Genomic DNA, 13,687 nt, shown 5'->3' with positions numbered 1-13,687 from the left:
TGATTCTCTGGGTCCCCACAGCCCGACACCACAGGTGATGCTGAGGCAAGGTTTTGTGAAGGGAGCTGTGCCCTGTGTGGGGCTTGTCCCCAGGAGTTGAGGATAAACTATGCTGGAAGGAGTTGGGGTTTAGGTCTCGGAGCTCAAGGGTCCCCAGACCAGGGCCGCCTGCACCTCCCCAGTCCCCTCGCCCTGCTCTGCATGGCCATGGACAAATCACTTCACCTCTTGTAGCCACCGGCTATCATCTCTCTCTGGCCCTTGACGGTGGAAGTTGCGGGTGGACGTTGCCCGCATGGTGGGCCCCCAGTGAGTGCGGGATTTCAAGGAGCTAGAAGGGCACCACCGAGGAAGTGACTGCGCTCCATGTACACGTCATCCAGCTTAGTCCTCACCATGGCCAGGTGACAGAGGTGCTATTTCTAGCCCCATTTTTCACATGGAGAAACTGAGGCCCCCAAGGGACCTGGTGACTTCCTCAAGAGAATCCTGCTAGAAGTGGCAGGGCTGGGGTTCTGGGTTTGTGCCTTAGCCTTCCTGGATACTGCTGGTCAGGGGCTAAAGCAGGCAGCACCTTGCAGCTCTGGAGGGTGAGGCCCAGTAGGACGCCATCTAGGTGGTGGTGGTAGAAAGCTAACTTCATGGTACTCAGGGCAGCCCCTTTGGAATCAGCCTCTCGGCCTGCCGTCATGCCCACTACTCAGGGCCAGGGTGGCGTCCAGGGGAGGTGACCCAGTACCCATCGCTGGAGTGGCCTGTGGGACACTGGGTGCCCACTTGGAATCCCAGCCTTCCCTTGGAATGGCTCTGCAACAGGCTTCAGAGTGCAGTGGACCTGGCTTCACATCCAGACCCCACCAGGTGGCCTTGGACAAACCCTGGGCCTCTCTGAGCCTTTGCTTGCCCCTGGAGAATGGGAGGCACGGCTATGCCCGCACTTCTCAGGATGGGCCCGAGGCTGGGTGAAGCAGGCCCCTGCCCAGACCTCTTGAGGAAGGAGCCCTCCCCCTCCCTCCTTCCAGAAGCTTCCCAGCCCTGGAGGCTCCATGACACCCCTAAGGGTGGGGCTCCCATTGCCGCCCAGCCCACGTCCTACTCACCCACCTGCGTTGTCGAGAACCCACTTGGTTCTCCCAGGGTCCCCTGTGTTCCAGATGTGTGGAGGGGTTGATAGGACTGAAGAGGTAGGTACGTTGTGTGGTGAAATGAGGAAAAGACCCCAGGGGCCAGGGCAGGTGTCCAGAGAGGAGAGCTGTGAGCCCTGGGCCACGCAAACGGTGGTCGACAAGGAAAAACTCAGGGCATCCCTCTGTTCAATGGGATGTACTGAGCATCTCCTGTGTTCCTGGCCTTGGTGTAGAAAGAGCCTAAAGTTGGGTCTATGAGGCCCCAGGCTCTGCCACCTCCCTGCTGTGCACCTCTGGGCAAGCCACGGTCTCCCTGGACCCAGTCTTGTCGCACAGGGTAGTGGAGAGAGTCGACATTGAGTACTAAGTGGTTGAGAGCCTAGGAGTCGCACACGGAGGTTCATCCCCCGCTCCGCCTCTTGGGGGTGGGGTAAGAGCTGGTCCTGTGGCTGTCATGGAGCTATGGATCGCAGGGACACCTGCCCACCCTGCTGAGGTAGAAGCTGGGGACTGCTGGAGTGTAAGAAGTAGGGAGAGTGTTCTTTTTCCTCCCCCATTATAAAAGTGAAATGCATCTTTCGGTATTTGGAAACAAGTCCAATGAAGAAAAATTCAGCCGTCACCCAGCTGCCCAGCGCTCAGCACTTGGTCTCACGCTGAGGACTTTCTTACCAGGTGTTGGGCGTTTGGGGGGTGTCTGATTTCACCTTGCGGAAGTGACTGTCCTGGTCAGGTGGGGCTTGTGTGAGCAGGTGTGTGGACAAGGCCAGGCCTGCCCTGAGGAAGGGCCTACTCTGCGCTAAGCCTGTCCTGGGCCCCCGTACCGATGGGCGCATTCCGGCCTGGGCTTCTGGGCACCACCTGCCTGCCCGCCCGCCCGTTGTCTGGCATGGGGGGTGCTCGGAGCAGCCGTTGTTCTGCACACATCTGATCCTGTCTCTTCCACATCAGATCATTTGTAACCGTCACCAGGCAATCGGGCCCGTCGCTGATTCAATCTCGGCTTTGTGCTGTCACAGCTGTTTTTCCGCGCCGGGCTGATTTTGAAAGGAGGCCCATCTTCTAGGCCCGCTCTTCAGAAGCAGGGGGAGGGGGTGGGGGGCTTTATGTGTGTGTCTGTGTGTGTGTGTGTGCACATCCTCCCCCTTTCAGCAACCCCCCACCCGACACACACGCAGGCCTCCACCTCTCCTTACCGAAAGTAGAATTTGGAATGAGGTGCACGGACAAGGGCTGTGGGGCCCCACCCCCATCTCCTACCACCTGCCCACCCTGGGCACCTGTGTGCCCCAGTGTGCAAACACAGCAGAGTCTGTGCTCTGGTAGAAGAGACAGATGCTAAACCATTCATCAATAAGGTCATTTCAGAGTAGTAATGACACTGAAGGAACTACAGCCCTGACAGGATAGTGGCTGGAGCAGTCAAGGAGGACCTCTTGGAGGAGGTGATGTTTGAGTTGAGGTGCAAATGAGGAGTTAGAGCTGACACGGAGAGCACCACCCCGTGTGAACTGAGAAGTCCTGTAAATGTAAAATCTACCCCCACTTTCAAAGACTTAGTGTGGAAAAAAAAAAGAAAAAGAAAATATCTCGTGAGTCATTTTTAAATATTGATTACCTGTTAAAGCGATACTATTTTGGATATATTAGATTAAATAAAATACGTTAGTAAACGTAATCTTCCAGGGTGTCTGGCTGGCTCAGTTGGGAGAGCGTGCGTCTCTTAATCTCAGGCTTGTGAGTTCGAGCCCCACACTGGGTGCGGAGATTACTTAAAATTTTTAAAAACAAACAAAAAGACATAATTTACCTTGTGGATACTAGAAAATTTGTAATTACATTATATTTCTACTGGAGAGCCCTGGGGCAAAGTGTTTAGATGGAGACAAAACTGTAAGTGCAAAGGTCCTGGCATGAGACCAGGGTTGACCTGTTGGAAGACAAGGGTAGGCAAGGGGAGAGGGACAGTGTGGGCAGGGAGTGGGGATGGGCTTCACACACAGCCTTAGAGGATGTTGTTAGAAATGCCAGGGAAGCCAGCGGGGAAGTTTTGAGTGGAGAAGGAAGTGAGTTCCTCATGGAAGCCCAGCCTGGCCCCTGTGGGGTAGAGAATAGCATGCAGGGGCCCTGGGACGTTGGGATGTGATGAGGCACATGGTCAGAACAGGGGTCTGTTGTGGAAGAGTTGCAGGAAGGACCTGCTAGAGGGCTGGCTGGACAAGACTTGCTTCCCTTCGCTCCTGGATTTCAAAGCTTCTGGGCCTTCTCGTGCTCCTGCCTCTTCCTCCACCCATCCCCACCTTCCCTGGCCACTCACTGTCTCCTCCCTGAGCAACTGCTCCCTGTCACGGCCAAGAATTTACAATACGTCCAGCTCCTCACCTCCAGGTGGTCACTGGTTGAAATCCCTTTCCAAAAAGTAACTTAACACACACACACACACACACACACAGAAGGGATGCACAATCACTGTAGAAAAATTAGAAATAGAAACATAAAGAAGAATCAAACTCCCTAGAGATAAACACAGTCCCACCACCAGCCTGGAGTAGAGCTGGGGTTTGAACCCACATGGTCTGGCCCCAGCATCCCAGTGCTAGGATCATAATGCCCTGTGGACAGATGATGGAGGCTTAGAGACACTGTGCCTCCAGCCCAGCTCACAGCAAAGGACACCTGGCCCACACACAAGTGGGGCTTGGCTCTGGGGGTTAGCATATATATAAATATGTTGATGGTGTTGTTGGGCCAGAGTGCCCTGTCCTGTTTCCCCCGCCCCCCCATCCCGAAGGCTCTACTCATTTCTGTTCTAGCTTGATCCTCTGAAGCATCTGTTGATCCTTCGCTCCTGGCTCAAAGTCAAGACCAGCCCTCCCCTCAGCCCATCCCCCCACCTGGGCTTCTGTCTCCTGGTTTCCTAAGCCTGGCGTTCCTGCCCTGGGCCCAGTTTTCTTCCCTTTCTCTCTCCCCTTGGGGTCTAAGTCTGGCGCAGACCCACCTCTTCTGCTGGGCTTCCCTGCCCCCTCCACCAACTAACTGCCTGCCCTGCGGCCCTGGACAGCCCCCGCCCCCGTCCCTGGCCTCTTCTGTTTCCTCATGGGTACACAGACCATAGTAATCCTCTTTCTCTGGGTTGTGGGGTGGGTTAAATGAGGTGATGTCTGTAAAGTGCTCAGCCCGTGGGAACACTAAAAATAAAAACCAGCTCCTATTATTGCTCTGATTATTAGATTTTCTCCTTCCCCGTCGCTGAGTTAACCCTGAACTGTAGGGTACAAGGACCTGGGGGTATGCAGGGGGATAGGTGAGAGAATGGGTGGGAGCGCCCAGCTCCACGATGGGTCTTACCTTCGCCCTTTGCATGGTGTTCCCCTTGCTGGACCCATTATCCCCGGAGTCATCTGGTAATACCCAGTATCATTTTGGTCTCCACTTGTATGTTGCTCCTCCATGAGGGTTCCATGACCTCCAACAAAAATACTGGGTTGGGGCCTTCCTGCTGATGATATCAGGATATTGATGCCTTGCAGCTTCACCCCTTAGCTGGAAGGTGACAATGGAGATTTGGCTATCACTTAAGGCCAGGCCAGAACTAGGGGAAGAATGAGTGACTTATACAATCGTGCCATCCCCCCCCTCTCTTCCTACCTTGGGATCTGACTCTCAGGGAGTGGAAGCTGGATGGGGTCTGAGATTGGGTAGCTTTGCTCCCCCATCTAGGGCTTCCCGAAGGCTCATTTTCGTGAGAATGACCCCTGCCCCCATTCACTCCCTAGGTGCTCCTGGATGACCCTTGGTTCTGGGAGAGGGCCAACTAGGTCTGCTGCCTCACCCTATCACGAGAGAGAGTGGTTTTCAAGCCCTCCTGTGAGCCCTCCATCCACCCAGCACCTTCTCTCAGCCCCTCCCTGCCCTGAACCAGCACCTGTCCTCAGCAAGTGGATCTTGCCACCTTGAGCTTGGGCTCCCTGCCCCTATTCCCTCTGCCCTGGTGACCCTGCCTGGCCTTAACACAGATGGGGTGCTCTTACTCATCAAGAGGATTTCTTCTCCCTTCTGGATCTGCTTCAAGTTCTTCATACTCCCCAATTTTTTTCAAGTCTTTCTATGCTTGCGCGTGCAGTCCTGTGCTTCGGACCACTTCTCCTCCCATCTTCGGGAAGCCCTAGATGGGATGGCACGATCTCTACCTCCCTGCTGATGGTAATCATTGACGATACTAATAATAGCTACCACTTGGGCAGGTACTACGATGACAACCCTGGCACCTTATTTGTACAGTTCGTGGTATAACCCCTTGTGCAGTCTGTGGAATTAACCCCTTTTTTTAAGAGGAGGAAACTGAGTCTCAGAGGAATGTGCCCTATTCATCAGAGTTAAGGGATAAAGCTCAGACATCAGGATCCAAAGACTGGAACGATATTGTTAACCCTCCTTATGAGGGCAGCGGGGCTGTCCTTTCATTGTGACACCCCTAAGCTAGGTAGGCTGGCCCCACCATGGCTACCACTTGTCTCCTTGCCTTGTAATTGCCCCTCTGGCGCCCCATCCCCTCCGTCAGGGTCTGTCACTGCCTCAGCCTCTCACACACAGTAGGTGCTTGATTTGTCATGTCTCCAGAAGTTGGAGTGCTGCCCAGGGCAGATAACCTCAAGATTAGTTCCCATGGCGACTGACGTCACCAGGCTCCCAAGCTCCGCCCTGCCCCCTTCTCCGGGGTGAGTGCACTGGGAGCTGGCCGTGGTGCTGAAGGCTCAGGCGAGCTGCCTGCCCCAAACCTCCGCCCTCTGTCCCTGTCAGTCACTGTCTGAGCCGAGCCTGGTGCTTCTGGCCCATCCTTTCTTCAGGAGATGGTTTCCTGGGGGCCCACGGTGCATGGTCACTGGTCACAGCACCGTGGGCCCATGGAGGAGGGATCAGAGAGAGCCACATGAGGAGCCCCGTTAATTCGATTATTGACCAAACATTTATCAAGCACCTTGCACGTCTCTGAGAAGCCCTTGAGGAACCTGGGCTTCAGGTGAAAGTCAAGTAGAATTTCATGGGGGCAGGTAGAGACTCAGGAAGGGTGCAAGCAGAAGGGATTCCCCAGGCCAAGACCTGCACATGTGGCAGTGAGAAGCTCGTGCCCACCTCAGGGCTCCGGCTGCGGCTGCCTGCCCTCTGGCCTTCGTGATTATTGGTTCACTTTTTGGTCTCTCCTGGTGGCCCAGAACAACCCGCACATCTGGCTCCAGTGCCTGGCCCAGGGCTGGGCCCAGACTGAACGGAGAGTTGCTGTCTCCCAGGCCCGGGGTTGGCATCCATCTCTGTCTTGGGAACAGAGGGAGCCAGGTATGCTTTGTGGCCAGATCTGCATTTTAGAGAGACCTCCAGCCCTGTGGGGATGGGGATGGACGGGGTAATGATCCTGGCAGTGGATGAGGCCTCCTGTTGAAGGGGGCAATGCCCCTCCACCCCAGCCTTTAAAAAAATAAAAGAGAGTGAAAATCCCCTTCTGGTGCTGCGGCCCAAATGGCAGTGGGGAAATAATCACTTTTCACAGACCCCTTATCCACAGCCCAGCCCTGCACCAGTTTAATCAGCAGTGGCGGTGTGACTTGAAGATTCCCGGGCTTGAGAGATCAGGAGAGGGGTTAAAGAAAATTACCCTCGCCTCCTCCATGCTAATGTAATCTCTAACCAGATCTGCCTAGCCGCAGCTCAAATTGCTTTTTAGATTAACATTTAATTATTAACAGGGTCCCCTGGAAGGCCTCAGGCTCAGAACAGGGATGGGGGAGGGAGCAGCAGGAGGGGGATGGGGGTGGGCTTCTATTCTGGCTGCCTTGCAGAGAGACAGAGTGGGTTGGAGGGGGTTGGCGAGAGGCAGAGAGAGGGAAGGAATAGGGGAGAGTGGGGTCAGGAGGGGAACAAGAATGAGGGACAGCAGGAAAAAAGAAGGGAGACAGCAGGCCAGGGAGGCAGACGGAGTAAGGGAGAGGAAGAGAGACAGGGAAGAGGAAGAAAGAGACAGACGGTGGAGCCTCCTGTTGTGGGGGAGGGCCTGTGCACCCAGGCTCGCTAAGGTACTGCTGGGCAAGGGTCCCTCTGCCCCGCCATCCTGGCCGGGGGCAGGCGATTTCCTGTCCCTTGCTGTTTAGGGAGGACTGAGCTTTCTGAGGCTTCGTGCTGGCCTGGCTTGTGGTGCTGGGGACTGTCACAGAAAAGTGACTCAGGGCCACAGAGCCAGGATCTGACTCCAGCTCTCCCAGGCTCCCAATCCAGTGCTCATTCTCTTCCCCAGGCCCTGGGCCTCCCATCACCACTTCACGTTGTTCCCAGCACTTGCGGTCAGGCTCCGTGGCCAGGACAGGGGGAATGAGAACAAGGCTTCCTGTCCAGCCAGAGGGATCAGGGTGAGAACTGTTGGCAGCCCTTGCCCCCTCCCCCATGAAGGTTGTGCGGCCCTGAGGAATAGCAGGGTCCCAACAGTCCCCCCCAGCGCTTTATGTGAACTGCTGGATGTTCCCTGCTCCCCCTCTCATCCCAACTCAACCTTCTAAATCCCTCAAGCACAGACTGCATCTAGAACCCCCTCTGTGTGCCAACAGAGGACCTAGCCTGTTGCCTTGCACACAGTTAGTGCGCTGGATTGTTTGAAAACCAAATCGTAAAACATTCCCTCATGTCCAAGCTGGAAGTCCCTCCTGTGAAATCCACTGGGCTGTTCCCCATCAAGATTATCAAGATTCAGTGAGGGAAACAGAGTCAGGGAGGGTCTGTGACTTCCTCCAGGTCACTGAGCCAGTCAGAGCCCTGGTGTGGGCAGGTGCCCCCCGCCCCCCGCCCCGAGGCATCCAGGGCTGGCTCTCCTCTGTGAAGTCCTACTCCCATTGGACACTGGGAAGGGCCTGGCATGACCTCCCCCTCCAAGCCCCAGCTAGTCTTTGGCCTTGGGTAGAGCCAGCGAGGCCAGAGTAGGCAGCTCCAGGAGTGGGGAAGGGCAAGGGCTGGAAGTGGCATAGCCATGGCCTTCATGAGGTCACAGCCTCGCCCTTGTGCAGAGTCCAAGCATGTCCTCATACTCTGCCCTGCTCTCGGGCCAGCCCGGCCTGGCAAGGAGCAGACTGCAGACCTGCAGGATGCATGAGGGAAAGTTCTGCCCCCCTGCCACTTTCGGGAAATAGCATCTGGAGGGAGAAGCCAGGAAAGTGCATTTTCTTTTTTTTTTTTTTTTAAGATTTTATTTATTTTTTGAGAGAGAGAAAGAGCCCAGGAGTGGGGGGAGGGGCAGAGGGAGAAGCAGACTCTCCACTGAGCAGGAAGCCACCGTGGGACTGGATCCCAGGACCCCAGGATCATGACCTGAGCCCAAGGCAGATGCTTAACTGACTGAGCCACCCAGGCGCCCCAGAAAAGTTCATTTTCATTGGGTTGGATTTGGGAGTGGGAAGTCAGTTCTTACTGGATGTTCTTTTTGGCAGGACATTTTTTTTTTAAGATTTTATTTATATTTGACAGAGAGCACAAGCAGGAGGAGTGGCAGGCAGAGGGAGAGGGAGGGAGAAGCAGGCCCCAAGGATTGTCAGGACATTCTTACTGATTTTGTACAGTGCACATGGCACGGGGCTAGCCCTCAAAGGTTGCTCAAGGAGTGTTTGCTCCCTGAATGAATGAATGAGTGAGTGAGTGAGTGAATGGGTGGGTAAATGACAGCCACCTCAGAACGGTTCTCCCAGAGGCAGGGTCTTCAATTTATTCCTCTCAGTATTGTTCTGCCCAACGCAGGCCTCACACGCTGTCCGTGAATGTTTATGGGATGAGTAAGTGGCCTCCTGGGAGCCCCTCCTCCTCCTTCCCGTCCTCACCTCCTTCCCTGTGATCCCAGCCCCTGCTGGAGTAGAATCAGAGTGGATTTGGGCACTGGGGAGAAGCAGGGCTTTGCCTTGGCTCCTTCCTGCCCAGCTGCCCGGGAGCTGGGGGCTGAGGGCACCCCACCACCACAATGGAGCCGAGGGTGGGGGCCGCACATGTGTGAGGCTGAGGGTGCAGTCTTCTGGTTGGGGTGACACCTAAAAGCTGTGTGACCTTGTGCAGATTACTTCCCTTCTCTGGCCATTTCCTAATCTGTGAAATGGAGATAAAAACAGAACCCACCACAGAGGCTGCTAGGAAGCAGCGGTGAGGTATGACGGACAGGATGCACGCGGGACGCAGCACAGAGGGAACATTCGATAAATGGGCAGCGCTATTATTAGTACTAATGTGTGCATGGTTATTGTGAGCAACCCCTCCCACTGGCTGGGGGCTTCCCAAGGACCCCTGCAGCCAGACAGGCAGGGAGAGATGACAAAAGGCAGGCAGGGCCAAAGGCCCCAATTCCCTGTTCTTTTAATAAAAATAAAGACAGCCTTTAGACATCCTTCTCCTATGCATTGTTCTGCCGAGGCAAGCAGCACAGACTCAATTCCTCCTCAAACTTGGAAAGTTCCTTCCTTTCTTTCCCCTCCCCTGTCACATTTCCTTTATCTAAATCCTCAGCCATGAAAGGGCATATCGACAGCTGGGGGCGTTATCTGGTGGAGGGGACCTTTTCCTAGGGGTGCCTCTGAGATAAGACGTCTTATCAGCCCCCACGTCAGGAATGATGCCAAAGCATTCTAATCATTGAGGCTTGCGACATTTTCTCCCTCCCTCCCCCCATCCCCTTTTTTTATTAAAGTCACAAAAGACCTTGGGGCTTATAAACAGCCTGATTTGCAGATAGGGTTTCAAAATGAGCAGCGTTCCCGGATGGTCCCCGGCTGGGGGAGTCATGAGTCAGGGTGGGGCCTCAGAGGAGCTGGCTTTCTGCAGATGGGATGATGCCAAGCAGAGAGGGGGCAGGGTGGGGTCACGGGAAGAACATGAGTGTTTTACGTGCCTGCCCCATTCCTGTTCCCAGCTTGCTGTGTGACGTTTCCCAGGATGCTTGGCTTCTCTGGGCCTTGGTCACTTCGTCTGACAATAAGTGATTCATTGATTCAGCCAGTCATTCAGCACCTATTTATTAAATGATTACTCTTTGCCAGGCACCGGGAGAAAGAGATAAATATGACATGGTCCTTGCCCCTGAGAAACTCACAGTCCAGTGGAGAGAGACAGACATGAAAATTTGCAGTTACCACTTGGTGTGATTAAGACTGTGAGGGGGGATGCCCAGAGGAAGGACAGCTGAGCCAGAGTCTGAGTTAAAATGGACTGGGGTGGCAGTGCTGTGGGCACAGGGACCAGCACGGGCAAAGGTTTGGGGGTGTGGGGCAGCCGGTTGGAGGGAGGGCTAGAAGGGCTGGCCGGGTTAGACAAAGAAAGTTGGGCTCTGTTCTGGGGTTAGAGGGGGTCTGACTCTGTCCTGTTGTAGATGGTTGGGATGATGTGGGAACTGGTGGTAACCCACTCATCACTGTGCTAGGCTGGCTCCTGTCCCCTCCCACACTGACCCCCCCCCCACCTGCTCCAGCAGCAGGGCACAGGGTTCCTGAGAAAATGAACAGTGAATTGGGATTAGAGGCACAGAGAGAAAAACCTCTCTCCTTCAAGTGAAGATGGTCACTTGGGCTGTGGGGACTCCAGAAGCCAGTGATGAAATGATGCAGGCTGTTGTACTGAACTGAGGCCTGAACGTGGGTCCTGTCTCTTCCGGGGGAATCTTCTGTCATTCCCTGAGCTGGTGACCTCTCGGCTCCCAGAACTGCTTAGGTGTCCACCATCGGAGCACTCTGAAAACCAGAGCCCCACTGAGAGGGCAGCTGCTGAGGTCCAGAGAGGCCCCAGATTAGGCAACCTGCCCCTCACCCTCAACAATTACAGCCCCCAGCCTGCCTCATTCAGCTGCAAAGCATGCTGGAATGTGCGGCCCATGGGGAGTTGCAGGGGAGGACCTGGACAGGGGCTGAGCTTCTTGGGCCCCTGGCACCCAGTGAAAGGCAAGAAGTGAGGAGGACCTGCAGGGGTTGGGGGCGCGGTGCTGGGCATGGTCAGGATGCTGATGGATAATGACCTGGGAGGGATCAGAGGCTCCCTTGGGGTCACACAGTGGGCACTGGGGCAGGGGTATGTAGTTTCCAGATTTCCAGCCCAGCCCTGGGGGCTACCCGCTGGTGAGGGGGTAGGCTTATCTAGCCACTGCCTGCTGGGTGGCCCTGGGCGGGGTGCTAGCTCTCTCTGGCTTGGATTTTCCCATGTGCAGGTGGAGAGGAGGTTCACCTGCGGCTGGCCGGCCTTCTCGGGCTCTCCCCTCTGTCCCCCACACCCTGTGTCAGAGCGGTGAGAGATGGACGCGGGGCCAGGCCGGCGTATCGAGGGGAGGGGCTGCGCTGCCGGCCCCTTACCTCGCAGGCACGCACGCGGTTGCGCGTGACCGTGGACAGCCTGCATGTGCACGCGAGGGCGCCAGGGGGCACGGAGGGGCGCGGCGCTGTGGGTACGGGTGGACGGCGGCGTGCCCATCTCGGCAGATGTACGTAGTGCGCGTGGACGGCGTCTTGCCCGCGTGTCGCCAGGTGTCCGAGCGGCACAGTGTGTGTGCGGCTCTGTCCTAAAGGGCCCAGGTCCCCTGTCCCCGAAGAGTGGTGCCTCCTTCCCTCTGTCAAGGGCTTTCATCCCTGCAATAAACCCCACTTCATTCCCTTTTTAAACTGTGTAATTTCTGCCTGATTGTAATGGTATATTTTAAAATTACCAGAAATCAAAGCCGGGAAGTGGATAGCGCAGCTCTGACTGCATCGTGGCTGCATTAAGGCTGGCGATTGGGGGGTGGGGGTGGGGGTGGGTGAGAACCATCTCCCCTCCCCCATCCACCCCCCTACTTTTTTTTTTTTTTTTTTGAGACAGTAATAGAAGAAAATTGGTTTTGAAACTGAATAAAAGTCCCTTTCAGAGTAAATCATTTCTTTCAGGGTACCTTTGCTGAAAGTAAAATAGAGCATAATGAAAGGTGGTTACGTGATTGTCTTTCATTTACCGAGAGGTCAGGACAGACAGGAGGCTGCAACCGTCTCGGGGAAATTCAAGATTGGAATAATTGCGCCGTAACAAGGAGCTTGTTGTGAAATTAGTATCTTAAGAAAGTAGTGAAAAAAGCCTTTTCCTCATGAATACTTCATTATTAGAAGAAAGCAGCAGAATTTAAGGGCTCCAGACACCTGTTTAGTATTAAATAACTCCCCTTTCTTCCCCTTAAACATCCCCCCAACCCCTCCGCCCACGTCTTTCTTCCTTTTTTTAAGAACTGGCAGGAGGATTGAGCTGGCCCAGCTTGGCTGCTCAGGACACTTGTGGGGGTGGGTTCGGGTCGGGCTGGGTGGACATCAGGGCTGTCTGGCTGCTGGTTCTGGCTCCTTACCTGGAAGAGAGGAAGGGAGGGGCCCTGCAGAGAAATCCCCGCCCTCTCTTCATGGCCTCCAGGGCAAGCCCCAGCTGGCCTGTGTTCACCTTGCCCCATGTTCACCTTGCCCCATAGGGGCTCTGCGTTCTGGGAACCCTGGTGGCCCTTGGGACCTGGGCTCAGGCTCAGCACTGCTCAGGGTTGGAGACTGCATTCTCCCAGGGATGCCTTCCTGGATATCTCCCTGTAGGGGTGCTGTGAGAATGCTCGAGAACAACACTTCAGTACACTGGAACACCCATACGCCAAATGGCAGTTCATGGGCGCCCCACCCCCACCCCGTGTAGCTTCCAAAGATGACCACATGGCGTCTTTGCTCTCCATGAGCTCAAAACTGAAGAGCAGGGACAGACCCACTCACAGGTGGTGACAGGAGAGCCACAGGCCACGCCTGGCTGGAAGGGCAACCTGCTGAGGAAACAGGGAGGGGGTGAGGATCTAACCAGGCCCGGGGGCGTCGGGGCAGCCTCTTGGAGGAGGTGACCCACACAGTGCGCAGGGCCAGGGCATGTGGGACCGGTCAGTTCTGGCCCTGGCACGGTGGAAATCCACCACTCGAGATCTGGATTCTTTTCCTTTCTTTCCTTTGGTGCCTCTAGGCCTCAGCGTCCTCATCTGTCAGATAAGGGAGAAGGGGTATCTGCTTTGAAAGTCTCCAGTGATCTGCTGGGTAGTGGGGAGGCTGCTGGAAGTAGCCTGGGGAAGTGGGAGGCAGGCACGGAGCAGCCCGAGTGACAAGCACCTCATCTCTCTCCTCACAGGGACCCTGCTGCTCGGTGTGCCCCACCGCGGGCCCCCAGCTCCGCCATGCTGGCCTGTCTCCAGAGGACCCAGAACCCACCGGGCCAACACCTGGCCTGCCCGAGCAAGAGCCTGGAGCTCCGAAAGTGTGAGTGCACGCCCTCCCCCTGCCCATGCCTCTCCAGCCCCCGCCCCTGTCCCCTGCCTCTGCCCACAGAGTCCACACCCAGCTTTTCTCTCCTCAGGCCTTTGTGGGGCAGATCCCAGCAGGGAATGCCACCGGAACCCCAGAACATCCACCCACCACAATCCTGCCCAGAGCTCTCCGTGGTCTAGGCCTTTGCCTGTGCTGTACCCCCTCCCCCACAGTGGCACCCACCCCCTTTGGCTGATTCCCATGGAGTGTGACCTC

At 55.7% G+C, this 13,687-nt stretch overlaps 1 protein-coding gene across 1 annotated transcript in view; it reads left to right on the top strand.

The window, feature by feature from the left end:
* FAM222A (family with sequence similarity 222 member A) overlaps positions 1 to 13,687 on the top strand; it is a 55,211-nt gene that overhangs the window by 17,246 nt on the left and 24,278 nt on the right. The window contains exon 2 of the mRNA XM_064578532.1: positions 13,296 to 13,423. Coding sequence (XP_064434602.1) covers positions 13,342 to 13,423 — 82 coding nt within the window. The 5' untranslated portion in view covers positions 13,296 to 13,341. The remainder of the gene's footprint in view (positions 1 to 13,295; positions 13,424 to 13,687) is intronic.

This window comes from Mirounga angustirostris, unplaced genomic scaffold, assembly GCF_029215605.1.
Source record: "Mirounga angustirostris isolate CCGP_5_RB_7025 unplaced genomic scaffold, mMirAng1.0.hap1 SCAF_14, whole genome shotgun sequence".
In the NCBI taxonomy this organism is placed as follows: Eukaryota; Metazoa; Chordata; class Mammalia; order Carnivora; family Phocidae; genus Mirounga; species Mirounga angustirostris.
The sequence above is the reverse complement of the archived record's forward strand: the minus strand, read 5'-3'. Positions and strand labels throughout refer to the sequence as shown.